General features: G+C 39.4%; 1 protein-coding gene across 1 annotated transcript; it reads left to right on the top strand.

Annotated features, from left to right (window-relative positions):
• Positions 1-17,499, top strand: CDO1 (cysteine dioxygenase type 1). The gene is made up of 6 exons (XM_012528511.4): positions 1-128; positions 267-468; positions 8,198-8,275; positions 10,373-10,527; positions 15,879-16,048; positions 16,781-17,499. The coding sequence occupies exons 2-6, from the start codon at positions 299-301 to the stop codon at positions 16,808-16,810; spliced, it is 603 nt and encodes a 200-aa protein (XP_012383965.1). The 5' UTR covers positions 1-128; positions 267-298; the 3' UTR covers positions 16,811-17,499.

The raw sequence follows: 17,499 nt of genomic DNA, 5'->3' as shown, positions 1-17,499 counted from the left end.
GTACATTCCCGCTGACTCCAAGAGCTTAAAAAAGGCTCCGCAGGCTGAATTCTGCAGATTTGGTCCTGATCGGTGTGCGTCGCTCGTCCTCCGCGAGCCCAGACCCGTCACGCTGCAGGGGGCTCTTGGTATCTTTGCAGGGGGTTCTTTACATTTTGGCACTCGAGCGTTTGAGGAGTGTGTGTGTGTGTGTAGCTGTGTAGCCGGCAGCAAGGGTCCCTCGCCCCCGGCTCCGCGGCTGATTTAATCCCTCCACCGCAACCCAGCTGTGAGACGCGCGCCGCCAGCACCGCTCGGCATGGAGCAGACTGAGGTGCTAAAGCCACGCACCCTGGCCGACCTGATCCGCATCCTGCACCAGCTCTTCGCCCGCGACGAGGTCAATGTTGAGGAGGTGCAGGCCGTCATGGAAGCCTACGAGAGCGACCCCGCCGAGTGGGCGGTGTACGCCAAGTTCGACCAGTACAGGTGAGCGCGCTCTAGCCCTGCCGGCGGCGGGTCGCCGGACGCGGGCTTCGGATCCAAGCGGGTCCCACTCTAAGAGGTGGAGGACGAGAGGGAAGGAGAGGGCTTGGGGGCACAGACGCCGGAGTCTGGTGCTGGGGGAACCCAGACAGCACTGCGCTCGCGGTGCCCAGGACCCCTCCCCCATCGCTGCGGAGACTTTTGGGCTTCTCAGCCCGGCTCCGAAAGTGGATCCTGCCGGCCTTGCCAGGCCGAGGCCCCTGGCTGGCGCCGCGAGGAGAGGCCACCGCACCGCCGTGGGATTTGTCTGTTCCCTCCTCATCCGTCAACCCGCGGGCTTCCAAACCATCTCTCCTCCCGCTCCCGCCTTCGGGGACAATGCCATCGCCTCCGCGCGCGTCTCGGGCTCAACTGGCTGCAGAGGGCCAAGCGCAGATCACCGATCCCGGGCGCGTGGGTGTGAGGAGGCCCCAGCGACCCGACCCATTGAGGTTTGGTCCCGCTGGTCATCCTGAAGATCGACTGTCTGAAATAAGGGAGGGTGTTCCCGGGAGAGAACTACATCAACTATCAGGAGAAAGGGGTCTCAAGGAAGAACACAATTGCCCGACACCAGTTCACTTTGCCTTCGGTCGCTGGCAACCAGGCACCTGCCAAGAGGCATTTTCACTAATGTAAAATAGCATCTTGGAGTTGTCAGTTGCAACTTTTCAATTTCTGCTGCCCTTTCTCCCAAACTAATTTGATCTCCCCCACTTGGATTTTTTTAAATCCACCAATAGTTTCACCAATTAAACAGACGACCACCTCCCATTCAGCCCCCAATCTGATTTCTTATTCAGAGGATCTGGAATTTAAGTCGAAGACCCCTGTTCCCAGATGTGCCCCAGTTAGGTGCCCTCGCAGGCAGGGTCTTTTGCCTAGCCGGCTTGGTGATAAAGTAAAAATGAATTTGTCTACTAAGCCAGAAATAAAAGTTAATCACCCTGAAGGTTAAGAGATTCTGCTAATCCCAAAGTAGCACTTCAGACTTTTGCATTGGGTGAGTTCAGTGTAGGAAGAAGAGAGGAGGACAGTTGAAAGAGAAGAGGACTAAGGAAAGAGTTACGTTTGTTTTCCTTGGGAACAGTTTCTGCTAGTCACCACACCTTACTTAACATGTAGTGCCAGTACGTTTTGCAAAATTTTGTCTGCAAGAACTCTGTCAACTGTATTTTAAATAGGATTTGATATGGAAAAAGTGAAGCCTACCTGGGATCCCATATTCCATTTTCAGGGTACTTTAGGTAATTCCTTTGGTTTTTGTCAACTCAGTTCATGGTAAGTTTATTCTGCTGTTATCAAAGCTACTTGAGTCTAGTTTTTGTTTAATATTTGCCTGCATGCTTGCTATTCTTTCAAGAACTTTATACAAATTAATTCACTTATCTCACAACCAACCTATGAGATAGGTACCATTCTTGTCCCCGTTTTATAGGTGAGAAATGCTAGGCAATGCAAAGGTTGGTTATGCTGCTAAGGTCAGGATTCAAGCACAGCAGAATAATTCCAGAGTCCACACTACACTACTAGGCTTTCTCTAGAAATATGCTAAGATGACAATGTCCATCTAACTAAATATGTTATCAGCCAAGTGAAATTAACTAAGGTAGGCTGTAACTAGGTAGGCTCTTAATCTTTCCTAGGCGACCTTCCCAAAGGACCTTGAATTAGCCTTGATTAACAATCTCTAAACATTTTAAAATGCAGACAATTTTAGTGCTTGATCTATTCTGCAGGTATCTGAGGCATGGTCCATTAAGATAATGGATGCAGTCAAGGCTGGGCAGTTGGGGGAGAGGGACAGAGGGAGATGGGAAAGCAGCATTCAATTCCATAGTATTTTTTGCATATTATAGAGTCCTAGTACTGCAAAGGATTCAGATCTCTGACCTTGGGAGAGCCAATGGAGAAAACCCAAGACAGAATTTGTTCTGGGGCAGGCTAGATAGTAAATGCTCAGGAAGAAGACTAGAGAACCAAGAGGGGTGACACTAAGGCTGCCAGAGGGAGAAGTAGGATCCTGATACAGAAATGAGCAGTGAATTAAACAAGGCTGTGTGTACAGGCCCTTGCTAGGTCAAAAAGGGATACAAAGTAAGGAAGACTGACAACTAAAAAGCACTTACTAAGCAACTCCATCAGGAATTATGCTGTGCAAGCACAGGGCCCTGAATCTGGAGGAGAGAGGAGGCTGACAGGACACACAAGGCATTGGTAAACAGATGGCCATGTGAATAAACACTCCAAAACATGAAATAACAATCAGGATGACAGAGGGAAATTCTTCCTGGCTCTTCCTCTCTACCCTAACCCCCAGAGAAGCTTTGAAAGTCCAGTAAAAACTGGCAAAAGCATCTTTCTCAAGGCTCCAGAAAATAGTTAAAGGACTAAAGGGACACGGCAAGAGCCAAATCAAGAAAAAGGCTACTTAACAGAGGTAGGATTGCCTGGTGCCCTGACTGGCCCCTCCCCCACCCTTCACCTGCGAGGCACAGAGCTGGCCCCCACTTCACCTGCGAGGCACAGAGCTGGCCCCCCTGCCAGTGTGATCTGTTCTAAAGGAAGCAGTGGAACCATTGCGCACATCTGGGAGCATGGATGTCTGGCCCAGTCTTTCTGGTAGTGGTCTGAGGGACTCACTGTCACAGAACGTGCCCTGTGTATAGAAGACATTATGGAACTCTCCTACGGAACACTGGGGGGGCGGGGGGCAGTCAAATGGCAGCCTGGGGCAAGGGGTTGATGACTGTAGGACACAGAGTGCAGTGCCTGGAACCCTGAGGAAACTTTCCCAGGGAAGAGGGGACATTTGTAACTATCTGTGTGAACAGGGTGATTCCTAGGGCCACATGCACAAACCCAAGACAAGAAGGCCTGGGCAGAAAAACACTTTGCTTCCGGCTATTATCTAAACTCATTGCATGGGTAAGCTCTGAAGAAGAACACTACCACAAGTCTGTCTAAAAGACTCAGAAAGGTGTTTTCTGTTTTTTCTTCACTGTTTTTGGTTAGCTCCTAGCATTCAAGGAAATCTCTGTCAAAACACTAGCTGGATGCAGGCTTAAGGAACAGAGGCCTAAGAGTCTAAAGTCCATTTACTTTATTTGATTAAAATGTCATAATTCTACCAGAGATTACAAAACATCAAAGAATCAGGAAGAGTTGGCCCATGCAAAGGATAATATTAAAGAGAAAAGCAAAGATGCTCAATGATCTCCAAGCCAGATAAACCTAAATAGACTCACATCACACCATGTTATATTCAGACTGTTGAATGTAAAAGATAAAGAGAATTCTGAAAGCTGTAAGAGAAAATTGCAAATGTCACATACAAGGGAGCTTCAATAGGATTAAGTACTGATTTCTCATTGGAACCCACAGAGACCAAAAGATGGTGGGATGACTTGTTTACAGAGCTAAAAGCAAAACATTGCCAACTAAGAATTCTGTATCTGGCAAAACTTCTTAAAATGAGGAAGTGATTAAGTCCCAGATATATAATGCTAAGGGAATTCTTCACCACTACATCAGCCCTACAAGAGATGCTTGAGAGGGCAACTGAGTCTGGGGCCCCACGGGTGGTAGGTAGATAGGTGGCCAGGGTCATGCAGCCTCCCCATCTCTTGTCCTTGCTTCTCTGCCTACCTCTCTTTCCACCCTGAGCCCATAAGGCCACAGTACCAAACTGGGGAGAGGTAAGTAGAGGGGCGAAGCTCTACCTCATCCACCCCAGGAGGGAAAAGTGTGGTTCTCAAATACAGACATTCTGATGGGAGTCTGTGTATTAAAGTAATAGATGATTTACTTTGTTTCGTGTATAGAACAGACCAAGCTCAAAATGTAAAGAAACATGAGAAATTCCTGTCAACTAATATGACTTATGGTAGCCTAGGAATGCCGCAGATGCCATGGAAATGGACTAAATGGTTTGAAATTAAGACTGGCATATGCTTTGGAAGTATTTTGAGGTAGTGCTGGGACAGAAAATACTTTACGTAACTAAGTGGACTATTCAGAAGCCAAGAGATCTTTTTTTTTTGTACTTTGTTTTTTAATGTTTACTTTAGAGAACTAGGAATTTAAATGCTGTCATTTAGAAAGCCTCTATTCATTTTTGGAAATTGAACAACAAATGCAACTATTTTGGACACTTTGGGCAGATTATTTGATGTTAGGCCAAATATATAATTATTTGTTTGGTAAGTTTGTATCAGTCATTTGAAAAAGACATCATGAGAAGCAATCTTCCTTCAATTTAGTTCATCTGTCTTTAAAAGAAAATTGAATGTAGCCATTTTATAGAATTGACACTTCTTTTGGAGCCTAAAAATTTGTGCTGTTGAGGACCAATAAATATATAATATGGTAACTAGAATTTACTGTGCACATTATACTAATTAAGTATACAGGGTAGTCTCAATTACATCTAAAACTAATTATGAATAACAAATATTCCTTTACCTTAAACTTTCCAAATTTAAACTATATTTTTGAGTGTAGGGATTTGTTGTATCCTTAGTCCATTGACCTATAACTTACCTGAATTCATTTTTCAGTGATCAAAAATTACTGCAGTCACTTTGAATGTGTGAACTGAATGATGGTGACTGACTGAAATCACCATATTGCAGAAATATTTACTATATATATCCCAGCTATAATTCTCAGAAGGACTAAAGATTATTTTAACTGTTAAATCTTTGCATATCTCTGTGGCACTCCTGCCCTTTTTTTCTTTACTTAACCAAGGTATTAAGCATGAATGTCACAATTGTTATGTTTTCCAGTAAGCCAGAAGTATGATACTGATTTTTATCTTGTATTTGTAACCTGAGTTTTACCACCTAAATGTAATTTTCATTTATTGATTCCTCAAGAGTAAAATGAAGGTACTACATTAAAATAATTTTTTATTAGATATTTGTCACGTTGAATAACATTTTAGCATGGAAAGTTCAATTGGGCATTATCAATATTGGAGTATTTCAAAGAGGTCAGCAAATAAAATATTACATGGATATATATGTTTAAAAAAAGAGATGTGTGAGAGTTCTGCAGGTTGAAAAGAAAGCATACCAGACAAGAGTGAAGCCACGTGAAGAATAAAGACCTCTAGTTAGGGTAACAATATGGATAAATATAAATACTAGTGTTTGTAACTCTACTTTTTATTTCCTACAGGAGCTAAAAGACAGGTGCATAAAATGTAATGACAAATCAGTGGTTTTTTATTCATCATGTATAAACATGCAGTTTTTTAAAAAAACTTTTTTTATAATTGTCTTTTTTTTTTAAAAAGATAAATAGATCACACAAAACATTACCTTAAAAACATAAGAGGTTCCCATATATCCCGCTCCCCACCTCCCCCAAACATGCAATTTGTAACAAGTACTTCATAAAGGTGGGGGGTGGAGGGGCAAGGAACATAAGTTTGTTGTATATACTTTTGAAGTTAAGTTGGTATCAAAGCAAGCAAGATAGTTATAGATTTCGGATATTAAATTTAAGCCTCATGGTAACTACAAAGAAAATTTGGATAATATGCAAGCACATAGAAGCAAAAATTAGAGTATAGGTTGCCAGAGGTGTGGGGGGGTGAAGTGTTCATATTATTTTTGTAACTGTTCTGCAGGGAGAATGGGAAGCTGATGCATAGAGGATATGGGGTTTTTATTTGGGGAGATGGGGCAGTTTTAGTAACGGAAGGTGGTATGGGTACTGCAACAGTGTAAATATGACTAATTCCACTAAATGGAAAGCTTGAGTGGGAAAGTTTATGTTTTATATATGTTCCCACAATTTAAAAACACACAAAAAGAATAAGAAACAACGAGGCTGAAATAAATGCAGTATGTGATCCTGGACAGAATCTAATAGCGGAGAAGAAAAGGCCCAAAAGGATATTTTTGGGACATATGAAAAAATTGGAATATAAACTGTAAGCTTTATAAACTTGGTAACTGCCCATAAGGTAGTTACATAAGTGAATATTTTTGTGTTACTTTGCTAAAAGTTGCTGGGAGCAATATACCAGAAATGGGTTGACTTTTATAATGGGAATTAAGTTAAAAGCTTACAGTTCTTAGGCTGTGAAAATGTCTAAATCAAGGCACCATCAGGAATACTATCTTCCCGAGTGTCAACTATGGAAGACCCAGGCACACAGCAGCAGCATCTAAAGATGCTTTCTCTCTGCGTTCAGCTGTGGGCAGGTAGGGCATAATGGCTGCTCTGCCCAAATTACAGCATTAAGCAAAGCTCTCTCGAGCTCAGCTTTGGGCATATGGCTCATCTCTCCCCTCTCCTCCAGTCCTCCCTCTCAGCCTCCTGGGGCCTCTTTCCATTCTTCTCTGCCCCGCTGATTCCAGCCTTTGGCCTCCAGTGCCTCTGCCTCAGCCTCTCAGGTTTCTCTGTCTCTGCTGGGATTTTTTGTGTGTCTCTGCATGTTTCTCCCATTTATAAAAGACTCCAGCAAAAAAATCCAGACCCACCCTGGGTCACTCACCTCACTGCAGTAAACCAAAGAGTCCCACAGCCACAGAAATGAATTCACTTCAAGAAGATGATCTTTTCTGGGATCCACAGAAAGCTTCAAACTGTCACATAGTTGTTTTTAGGACGTGTACATGGCAGCATTAAATGTTTAAGGAGCATGAAATGTACAACCTACACTCAAATGTTCAGAAAATTGATTGATGAATAGCTAGACAGGTGATGGATGGATTGATTGATGAGTAGATGGAATGACATGGCAAATATGTCAAAATATTAAAATTGGTGAATCTAGGTATCTGGGGCGCTAGGGTACATTGGAGTTCTCTGTAAGGGGTTTGTATTATTTTTGTAATTAAGTTTGAAAGTATTCCATAATAAAAACTTTAAATAAAAATGTGGTAATAATTCCTTTCCTTAAAAATGGCAACCTAAATGGCAAATTAGCAAACTTTGCTAATTAGATTATTTCTGTAGTACCTCTTGGGCCAGAAGAAACGTTTTGATGGTAGTTTTGGTTTGGTGTGGGATTTTTTGTTTTGTTTTGTTTTTTGGGCCACTTACTGGTTTCTCCTAATGTAAAAGATTTGGAATATCCCTTACTTACCTAATGTATTCTCTTTTGTTCTCATTCTTCAGTCAACCCCCTTTCCTTTGTCTTTATGAAGGACTTTTCATTATGAATGCTTTTGAATATGGTTTGGGTCTGGGCTATAGTAAAACTAAAGGGAATTCTAGAGCAGCTTTTTAATGAAACCATGTTTCTCAACTCCTGGTTTAGCTCTGTAGAGGGAAAAAAAACACAACAGTAATAGCAACATTTTTGCCTAGAGAGGTCATGCACTATGTCAATAACTTCTGTGAGACCTTTTTATTCTCTTTATCAGTTTGAAGCTAAGCTGTCTCATGTAGAATCCTGGAGTTTGATTTTTTTTTCTGTTCCTTTTCCATGGCACTCATTAAAACTGAATAGTGACCTCAGTAAATGCAGTGAATCAAAATACAGAAATGTCCAAAATGAACTGTGAAAAAGTATTTGTTTTCATTCATGCTGGATCTCTAGTTAGAAACCCACTTTCAAAGTTGCACAGAGGTAGAAACATTAATATTTTTGAATGAATGATGCTTTGTGACACACTTATTTTTCCCAGTTCTTGTTTCATCAAATACAAACTTCCCAATATTTTCTTTTTAGGTATACTCGAAATCTTGTGGATCAAGGAAATGGAAAATTTAATCTGATGATTCTGTGCTGGGGTGAAGGACATGGCAGGTAATTCAACCATTTCATTCACAGATATTTATTAAGCACCTGTTACAGATAAGAGAAATAAAATGTCAAGCTAGCCACAAATCTTGTGAACACTAACAAATCCCATTTTAGAATTTGTTTACAATATCCCCTAATCCCACCAAAAATTCTCATGAAATTAGCATAAGAGTTTAGAATTACACCATCAATATAAAAACCTGTCCAAAAAATGAGTTTAAATCAAAGGAGGTAAGTAACCAGCTTAATATTTCTCTGTTCTCTATGGAGTTAAACTTTATGTGGAATTATGCCATATCTTGACCTTTGTGTAGCTTTAAGGTATGTGTAAACAATCGTTGGACCAAAGACCAAAGCATCTGGATACTTGAGCTAGAAAAGCAGTTCTCCAATTCAGAAAAATTATTTCTACTTCAAGTTAATTGTTTAGCTGCTTTACCTAGAGGGCAAAGCAACTTTAAACTATTACTTCTCTTTTGAAACTTGATTCCTTAACTTTTCTTTAGCTACACTTTTGCTGGTCTTATTACCAACTGAGTTTTGTTATCTCTTTAAAAAGATTCTTCTTGAGAATGTATAAAATAAATAAATAAATAAATAGACCAGACCCATTTTTTAATGAGAGAAGAGAAACGTAAATTCACAAGGCTTTGGAAACCTGGGTACAAGCTCCATCTTCTCTGTAGAGTACATGTGTTTATTCATGTGGAACAGAGTTGTTTCCATTCATTCACTTAATATTTTTTGAAAGCCTGTTGAGACTTTAAAAACTAGGAATAAGAAGGATCTGAGGATTTAACGAAACAAGTTCTGGTGGGTGTGTGGCCAGGGAGGGGTGTCTTAATAGAATTCAGCATACAAAATAAATGCCAATAACACGTACGGGTTCATACCTTTTCATCAACCCTATAGCTGATAGGTAATACTTTCTTACTAGTTCATATATTAAATAAACTATTTACTCCAAAGATTACTTGAATAAAGCCTTTCTTTCCCCAAATCAAATTTACTTTTTCCCACCAATATTGAGAGATAATCTCAGGTAGGATACGCTCTAAATCTACAAAATAGTAACACTATATATACTTTTATAGCATATTATAACATAATACACATACTCCCCTCCTCCGTCACCTACCAAACAAAGGAGAAAAAAGAAAAAGTCGGGGGGAAAAAAACTAAATGTTAGAGGTCTCAGCATAGTAAAATTGTTATAAATCATTATATTTAGGCTTTCTAAAAGTTCTATTTTAGAATCACTTAATCACTATAATGTACTTTTATAATCAAGTTCTAGCCCACTTTAAGTAAACTGCTAAAAGCCATATCTTGGGGAAGATGAAGGGTTGTTTGTTTTGTTACTCTGTTACCCAGTACTGTTATAAGAAGGTTTAAACAAAATTAACTGTTGATCTTTAGTAAGGATACGCACCGAAACTACATCCCTTGTATGCATTGATGTGCGTGACATCATTTTACTGCTTTGTCCTGAACAATGTTAGATTGTAAATTGATGACATCTTTTTTTTAAAAGATTTATTTATTTATTTCTCTCCCCTTCCCCCCACCCCACCCCAGTTGTCTGTTCTCTGTGTTCATTTTGCTGCGTGTTCTTCTTTGTCTGCTTCTGTTGTTGTCAGCGGCATGGGAGTCTGTGTTTCTTTTTGTTGTGTTATCTTATGTGTCAGCTCTCTGTGTGCGCAGTGCCATTCCTGGGCAGGCTAAACTTTCTTTTGCGCTGGGCGGCTCTCCTTAAGGGAGGCACTCCTTGCGCATGGGGCTCCCCTACTCAGGGGACACCCCTGCTGTGGCAGGGCACTTCTTGCGCGCATCAGCACTGTGCATGGGCCAGCTCCACATGGATCAAGGAGGCCCGGGGTTTGAACCGCGGACCTCCCATGTGGTAGACGGACACCCTAACCACTGGGCCAAGTCTGCTTCCCAATTGATGGAATCTTAAAAATCCATCCCAGCTGGGTTTTGGCCTGGGAGATGTTCTGTTGGCAGTATGCAGCTGTAAGGTCTGTGCAGACTGTTCCTACCTCAGGTCTGGATGCTGGACCAACTACTAAGCTCCTTTGTCATTTTGTGTCTATATAGCAGTATCCACGATCACACTGACTCCCACTGCTTTCTGAAGATGCTGCAGGGAAATCTAAAGGAGACCCTATTTGCCTGGCCTGATAAAAAATCCAATGAGATGATCAAGAAGTCTGAAAGAATCTTGAGGGAAAACCAGGGTGCCTACATCAATGGTAACATCCTATACCTTTTTCTGAGGGCAAGTGGGAATAACCTAGAGCTCCTATCAGAAATATTAGTTGCTTACACATGTCCAGTGGAACCTATATCATGCAGTCATGATTTTATATACTTGGGAAATGACCTAAAAACGGTGGGTTTTGTTTTTAAAGTCTTTGCTTCTGGAGTGGAATCACTTACAAAAACACATCTGCATACAGATAAGCATCCACTGAAACAATTTACCTCCCAAGACTTGGGGTAGTTATTTTATTGTTATTATTATTATAATAAGTTATATTTAGAGTCTTTTTAACAAAAAAGTTAGGACAAGTTGAAAATATAATATTTGTGTTAGGAAATGTAAAGAAATGTTCCAGAGGTGATTATGAATGCTAACTAGTTCCTGTTTTCTAAAATGCACACAGCATATACAGCATGCTTAAAATAGTATCATCATGGGAAACTTTAAAAAGCACATTGTTTATCAGTGATTTCTAGATATTTTACCCAAGAATTTAAATGTGAGATAGGATAGCCAAATGCTCTTCAAGAGAGGCAATGGAAAACTTTTATATTCCTAAAGGGAATAGTGAGTTTGCAAGAAGCTTATTAAAGCTTATATGGGGTAGATATTTTTTTATTCCGACTTATGGATGAAGATGTCAATATATTTAATTACTTATCCAAGGACACACAGCTCTTAAGTGGCCTTCGGGATTTGAACCCAAGCAATTTGATTCCAAAACTCATACTCATATTAGGATGCTATCCTGCTTAGGTGTAATAGAGTATTACAGAGGTTTTTCTGGCAAAGTGTTTCTATTTTTTTTCCTTCATATATCCACTATTGGCACTGATACTTTATATAAGTTTGTTAGATGTTAGTTTAGGAATATATAGCACTTAAAAAATCAGATTATGTAGGAAGGTTTTTATCCCCATTCAGATAGCACAAAGTTGTTGGTTTCTTGTGTAGCAGGAAACTCTTATTCATTTACTCAGCTGTTTGAGGGTTGTTATGTATAAGCACACCCAATTTCCAAGAACAGGTTTATTGTGTGTAACACTCAAAATGAAGCCAAAGCTTTCAGAATGGTTCTTCTTAGCTGGAGTTGCTGAGAGTCTTTGGGAAACTAGATTAGATCTTGAAGAATAGCTCAACTTTATCAAGAGTCTCCAATGCAAAAACCTATAGGAGCCAAGCAGATAAGGTAAGTGCATGACGCAGGCCAGGGATAAGGCTGTGGTGAGGACCACGTGTGATGAACTGGAGAATACCTACCACACTATCTAAGGGAACAGCAGTGGTGGCCACTCAGCTCCAGTGAGATTTCCCCAACATCTGTTCCACTGGAGATGGAAATTCTGAACTTTATGTCAAGTTTTGCCAACCTGTAAAATACTAGGTGACATATCTGTAGAATAATTACCCAAATAACTCAAAGGCCACAAATTTCAACTTCTAATATTTAGAGGTGCAGAGATATGGGTGGAGACAGGTAGTGACCTGGGGGAAGGATGTTTCAAGTACAGGGAATAGCATGTGTGACGGCAGAATAGTTACAAAGAATGAAAGCTATTCAGGAATGGTCTGGCAAGATGGAAGGAAGAAGAATGGGGTTGGACAGGGGAGTAATACGAGAGTAAAGTAAGATCAGATGCTGGGTCTCCAAGACTAGCTAAGTTAAGAGCTTTTTTTGGTCAGCAGAGTTTTAATGTCTTGATCTATTTGTTAACAGTATGCAGCATAGGATGGAGGAGAGAATTGAGGCAAGGAGACCCAGTTGCCTATTGTAATGGGCAAGAGGTGGACAGGGCCTTGACCAAACTGCTATCCATAAGTATCAGAAAATATCCAATATAAGTGGTAAACCATGGGTATGATGTCTAAGGAAGCAAAGACAAAAATAAAATTATAGCACGAATAATTCATGCATGAGTCTTGGAAGCTTCTCTAAAGGATGGATGACTTGTTTTTGTAGGGTCTTTCCTTGCAGGGTTTTCTAGCAAGCATTAAATGGAATATATACTTATAATTGGTGAAACAAGTAATTGTGTTTATAAAGGGCAGTCAACTCTAAGGGGCATTGAACTTTTGTTTAAAATTGTGTTTAAGCCAGTTTATTATGAAAGCAGAAAATTATACAATCAAAGAACTTGCAGATCTGAGAATTAGGCCTCAGTTTTAAAAATAAGGAAAACTGAAGGTCCTTGAAGTTGATGTTTGTTTGATTTAACCTACCTAATTTCTCTAGCTGTGATTAGAACCTCAGTTGTCTGCTTTTATTCTTTGTTCTTCCTTCATCATTATGCAAACTCATGGAGCTAGATCATAAAGAAAGCATAAGACCAAATTGATGCCTACATTAATTACATTGAATTCTTTCCTTGATATTAATCTCTAAACTTTGCCCTGGCTGTGTAAATTTCTTCTCAACACTTTTTTAAAATTTGGCATTTTGTCTTTTTAAATTATCTTCTTGAAGACATCTCTCTTTTTGACCTACCTCAATTTGAATTGGTTGATTTCTAAGCCAGGGCACAGCTGCTATCTGGGGAATCCCTTTACTTCATTCTAGGCTTGACTTTCCCTTTGCTCTCTTCTTTTGCTGGAGCTCCTGTTTCCTGACCTTGTATTTTCTTTCTTGGTTCATGCCCTTGTTTTGGTAGAGCATATTCTCCAATGGCTCTTTGGAAAAGGGTTCATGGAAGGCAAAATTTTGAGACTTCATATAGCTAAAAGTCTCTTTTTTTACCTCTTGCTCCTTGATTGGTAATTTAACTAGATATAGAATTATGACAATCATGATATATGAATTATGGCAATCATGTTCTCTCAGAACAATGAAGGTCAGTTTTACACTTTGTAGCTTCTACTGTTCTTATTGAAAGCCCTATGCCATTCTAATTCTTTTTCAAAAATTTCATTTTGTTAACATAACATGAAATGTCCCATTTTAACTTTTTGAGTGTACAGTGCAGTGGTATTAATTATATTCATCATTGTGCTATTATCACCACCATCCATTACCATTACCAAAACTTTTTCATCATCACAAACAGAATGCTACTTATCAAGCAATAAATTCCCTTTTCCCCCTCCTGGTAACCTCTAATCTACCTTTGTCTTTATAAAGTTTCTTATAAGTGGAATCAATATATGACCCTGTGTTGGGTTTCTTTCAGTATGATGTCTTCAAGCTTCATCTATGCTGTAGCATGTATTTGAACTTTATTTCTTTTGACAGCTAAATAATAGTCCATTCAATATATATACCACATTTTTTAATCCATTCATCTGTTGATGGACACTTAGGCTGTTTCCACCTTTTGACTATTGTGAATATTGTTGCTATGAACATTGATTACAAGTATCTGTTCAAGTGTCTGTTTTCTTCCCAAAGCTGCTGCACCTTTTTCCATGCCATTCTGATTACTGAACCTTTCTCTGAAACATATTTCCTTTCTAGAAACTTTGGAAAACATGATACCATTACTGTGAAATTTCAGAATACTAGAGGTAGAAAAAAAGATATCAATGTGTCTTGTTTTGTAATTCTCACTCATTTTGCTGGGTACTCTGGGTTCTTTCAACTGGAAATTTATGTCTTTCATTTCAAGAAAATATTTTTGAGTTACTTCTTAGATTTTTTTTTCCTTCCTGTTTCTGAAATTTCTTTTATTTACTTATTTATTTCTCTCCCCTTCCCCCCCGCACCCCGCCCGCCCGGGTTGTCTCCTGTCTGTGTCCATTCACCGTGTGTTCTTTTGTGACTGCTTCTGTCCTTATCAGCGGCATCAGGAATCTGTGTTTCCTTTTGTTGTGTCATCTTTTTGTGTTAGCTCTCCGTGTGTGCGGCGCCATTCCTGGGTAGGCTGCACTTTCTTTCACACTGGGCAGCTCTCCTTATGGGGCGCACTCCTTGTGCGTGGGGCTCCACTATGCGGGGGACACCCCTACCTGGCAGGGCACTCCTTGTGTGCATCAGCACTGCTCATGGGCCAGCTCCACACGGGTCAAGGAGGCCCCAGGGTTTGAACCAAGGACCTCCCATGTGGTAGGTGGATGCCCTATCCATTGGGCCAAGTTTACTTCCCTCTGAAACTAATTATGTTCAGATATTATACCTCGGAGACTAGTCCTCTGATTCTCTGATTTAAAAAAATTTTTTTTTCTTTCCTATTTTACATCTGTCCTTTTGTTCTTTGAATCTACCTCAGCTTTCCCTTCTCACTCTTCTATTCAGTTTTTATTTTTGCTGTCATCTTTTTTTATTTCTAAAAGCTCTTTTATTACCATTTTTATATAATGTTTTCTTTAATCTTTCTGAGAATATTAGTGATAGGTATTATTTTTAAGCCTTCTCCTAAGTAGTCTGTGTTTCAAGTTGCTTTTATCAGGTTTTCTTGGCCTCTGTCTTTCATACTAGAGACTTTGCTCAAATGTCTGGTGTCCCTGGCTATGTCTCATATTTTAAAATGGGGGGTGATAAATCTTATTAGAAGCTTGGAATACATGGTTAAGGCTTGTCAACTGGGCTTCACTCTAAGATAATCTGATGGGACATTTTCCTTGAAGAACACCTGATGGCATTATCTTTAGGGGGGAGAAAACCCTTTAGGGTTTTTTTTTTTTTTGAGTTGATCAGATTCCCTGAGAAACTGCTTTCCATCTCCTGCCTGGAGGACAAAATCCTCTCTGGCAGCATTCTGATACTAGGTGGTGAAGAAAGTAAGTATATTGCATTCATTGTGTAAGTTTTTTCTTAATTCACCTGTTATTAGTACCCCCAAATGTGCCTGGTATCTACCAATCCTTCCATTGTACTACTCTTTCCAGGCTGTCTTCGGGGTGGGGGTGAAAGGGATTGGTGAAATGGATTTGAGACTCTGCTTCTTTCAATGGGCTTTCAGCCAGTTCTGTTATTTTAGCGCTACCTTCACCATCATTTCCAGACTTAACTGGCGCTACTAATTCCTGAGCTATTTGGAAGTTTCAAGATGTAAATCAGGTTATTTCTTGACATTCCCCATGGAGAGCTTAGGATTTAGCTTTCTCTCCTCTGTCAAGTCATCTATCTACTTTCAAGCTTTCAAATTTTCATTACTATTTTCTCGTATCACGTTTTCTTTGTCTTTGTTATGTTTATGCCTTTTTATTCTTTTTTTCTTAAGCAGGTTTTCAAGAAGGAGCACAAATTAATACATGTGTGTCACCATCTTTAACTAGAATTTCAATTCTAGCTTATTTCTGTTTCTGAAAGCATCAAAACTGACTTATGATATTAAGTGACTAAAAATTTTTACCATCAAATGTCATCTAAACTCCTTCATCTAGTCTTCCCTCTTGGATATTGTTTAGATTCCATTGGCTTGCATCGGGTAGAGAATATCAGCCACACGGAACCTGCTGTGAGCCTTCACTTGTACAGTCCACCTTTTGATACATGCCATGCCTTTGACCAAAGAACAGGACATAAAAACAAAGTCACCATGACATTCCATAGCAAATTTGGAATCAGGACTCCATTTGTAAGTATAACACCTCTCTCCAAGGTTTAATTGCTTTGCTAGGCTTGGGTTGACATTACACTGTATGCATTGCTATTTTGTTCTAAATATTATTCAAACAGCTCAAGTTTTAAATATTCTTAAAGTGAAGAATGAAATTAACCTCAATTCTGGGAGAAAGAAGAAAGGGCTGTTTCTTAATTCTTTTCTTTAACTTTGGAGACTATGGTGTCAATTTATAAATATACATTAAATTAGATGCAAAGAATTTTCTCTCAAAAAACTTCAAAATGTATATTTATTTCTAAAGAAAATGTTTTTCATCATTTGTTATGAAAGTAGAGTGAAAACTTTACTTTTGAATATGGCTATTACTGCTATGATATAATGTCCATAGATCTAATTTGCTGGGACAACACAAATAATTTGCATAGTTGACTTTTAAAAACTGAGAACCTAGTTGATAGATAAAGAAATGGGCCTGTTTTGATTGGGTGCTAATTTGAAGTTAATAGGGTATGGCCATCTTTTACTTCTGATGAATGGACCATTTAAAGTAATGGTCTTGAAGTTAGTGCCCTGCTTTGTCTTTCTCACTCCCATTCCCAAGAAAGATTTTTATCACAAGGCCAAAACCACAGGTTCCATTGCCATAGGTGAGTTGTCATTCACTGCTGGAAGAGCAAGACAACTAAAACATGCTGACCTGACTCATGCAAAGATTCTTACACCACTTTTCTTTCTTTCCTTAAGACAAACTCAGGTTCCCTGGAGAACAACTAAGAAGCACCGAACCCTCTAAACTTTTACTTTAGGTCTGCTGAACATTCTGCTATGGAAAGGAAGCCCTCCCACCATTTGCTGTCCAGTAATACTCTGAAATAAACCAATACTTAGATCTACTCTAGGGCAGATGCTAATTTTAAGGCATTAAGTGAGCAAATAGTGTCCTAAGCTACTGCAGAAGAAAAGTCCCATTAAAGGAAAAAGTCTTTGTGATTTTAAAGACTGAATCAAGTGCTGCCCTGGTTCTGTCCTTTAATGCCATTGGAACCATACTGGGAATGTTTAGCTTTTTGAATCCCTTTGATCTCTGAACTGTAATGAGCAATAAATAAAAACAAGAAACTACAAACATCAAATGCATGCCTTGCTACCTGAAGGACTAAATGTACATGTCTTTAATATACTTTATATGTTCTTAATATTTGAGGGGAATTTTTTTTAAATCTGTGGATTTTATTATTTTACAAATTCCTTTTCTATGAATAATAGGTCATTGTAGATAGAGAAACTTAAAGCATTTTGCCATGTGATGAAATGTGGGGCAGGGAATTTAGAACGTACATGTACCCCAACCTACAACAAACCAAAACATAAACTTATGTCTAATATGTCCAGTAGTCACCATCAAAGATGTGGTACTGCTACCAAAACTGCCGAATAATTTTAATAAAACTGAATTTGAACAA

Source organism: Dasypus novemcinctus, chromosome 2 (assembly GCF_030445035.2).
Source record: "Dasypus novemcinctus isolate mDasNov1 chromosome 2, mDasNov1.1.hap2, whole genome shotgun sequence".
NCBI classification, from domain to species: domain Eukaryota; kingdom Metazoa; phylum Chordata; class Mammalia; order Cingulata; family Dasypodidae; genus Dasypus; species Dasypus novemcinctus.
This window is presented reverse-complemented; position numbering and strand designations above follow the sequence as displayed.